This window comes from Dipodomys ordii, unplaced genomic scaffold (genome assembly GCF_000151885.1).
Source record: "Dipodomys ordii isolate 6190 unplaced genomic scaffold, Dord_2.0 Scaffold15, whole genome shotgun sequence".
Lineage (NCBI taxonomy): Eukaryota > Metazoa > Chordata > Mammalia > Rodentia > Heteromyidae > Dipodomys > Dipodomys ordii.
In genome coordinates this window covers 9,668,042-9,669,342 of record NW_012267231.1, presented here as the reverse complement: position 1 = coordinate 9,669,342, position 1,301 = coordinate 9,668,042, and the positions used below count along the sequence as shown (strand labels likewise).

The 1,301-nt window shown below is 60.0% G+C and overlaps 1 protein-coding gene across 1 annotated transcript; it reads right to left on the bottom strand.

Moving 5' to 3' along the window:
• Positions 1–3: 3 nt before the first annotated feature.
• On the bottom strand, positions 4–357 carry Klf13 (Kruppel-like factor 13). The gene has a single exon (XM_013011900.1). The coding sequence runs from the start codon at positions 355–357 to the stop codon at positions 4–6; it is 354 nt and encodes a 117-aa protein (XP_012867354.1).
• Positions 358–1,301: the final 944 nt, after the last annotated feature.

Below are 1,301 nucleotides of genomic sequence, written 5' to 3'. Positions count from 1 at the left end.
TGCTCAGGGTGAGCTGGCCGGGCTGATGGTGGGGCTGCTGGCGTCGGAGCGGCTGTAGTCGCTGAGCGAGCCGGTCCGCGAGCCCCCGCCGCGCCGCTGCAGCATGCCCGGGTGGAAGTTGGCGTGGCGGCGCGCGTGCTTCGTCAGGTGGTCGCTGCGCATGAAGCGCTTCTCGCAGATGGGGCAGCTGAACTTCTTCTCGCCGGTGTGCGTGCGGTAGTGCCGGGCCAGCTCGTCGGAGCGCGCGAACTTCTTGTTGCACTCCTGCCAGCTGCAGGCGAAGGGCCGCTCACCTGTGGGTGACAGGGGCAGAGCGTGAGGGTTGGTGCCACCCAGGGCGGCGACCTTCCCCACCATCGCCGAGACTCCCCCACCTCCACCCCCTGCCCCTCACCCCACCCCAGGCCCGGCCTGCCAGCCCCTGTGGCCGGAGGTGTGGCGGGCCACGCTCGGCGTCCACAGGTGGGAGAGAAGCACAGGACAGGTCCCAGCACGAAATGACACAGGTTCCTATCAGGGAGCATCCCTAAGAACGTCATCCACGCTAGGCGCTGGTGGCGCACGCCTGTCATCCTAGCTACTCAGGAGGCTGAGAGCTGAGGATCTCGGCTCAAAGCCAGCCAGGACAAGAAAGACCATGAGACTCTTTTCTCCAACGAACCACCAGAAAACTGGACATGTTGCTGTGGCTCAAAATGGATGAGCACTAGTCCTGAATGAAAGAGCTCAGGATCAGCATCCAGGCTCTGAGTTCAAGCCCCATTACTGACACACACACACACACACACACACACACACACACACACACACACACACACACACACACAGAGTCATCCAATATGGCCATGCAGGGCCTCCTGTCCCCAGCCCCTGGGAAGGGGGGGCCCAGGATCATACTCTAATACCACATGTCTACATGAGTCCAGATGCACCTACACAGGTCCCAGGGAGCCCGGCTCCAATTCTGACTCTCCTTAACCTTATAGCATAAGAGGATCAGATTGGCATCTCCAGGAGCAAGCCAGGCTGGACAGCTACCAGCCTGTTGCTCCTGTTTGCTCCACAAAGCAGGGGCTCCAAGCATGGTGACAGACAAGGGTCCTAGCCAAGAACAAGCCCTGGGGGCTCAGGAGGCAGGGTCCAGTGTGTGTGTGTGTGGGGGGGGGTCAGTAGAGGCTCACTACAATCAGGACTCTGTTCTTTGCTCCCATCCTTTGCTCAAATCAAGGGACAGACCATCATTTACCCAGATCAACTATAAACCACCACAAAAATCACACGGACGGCTCAGGAACAACCAA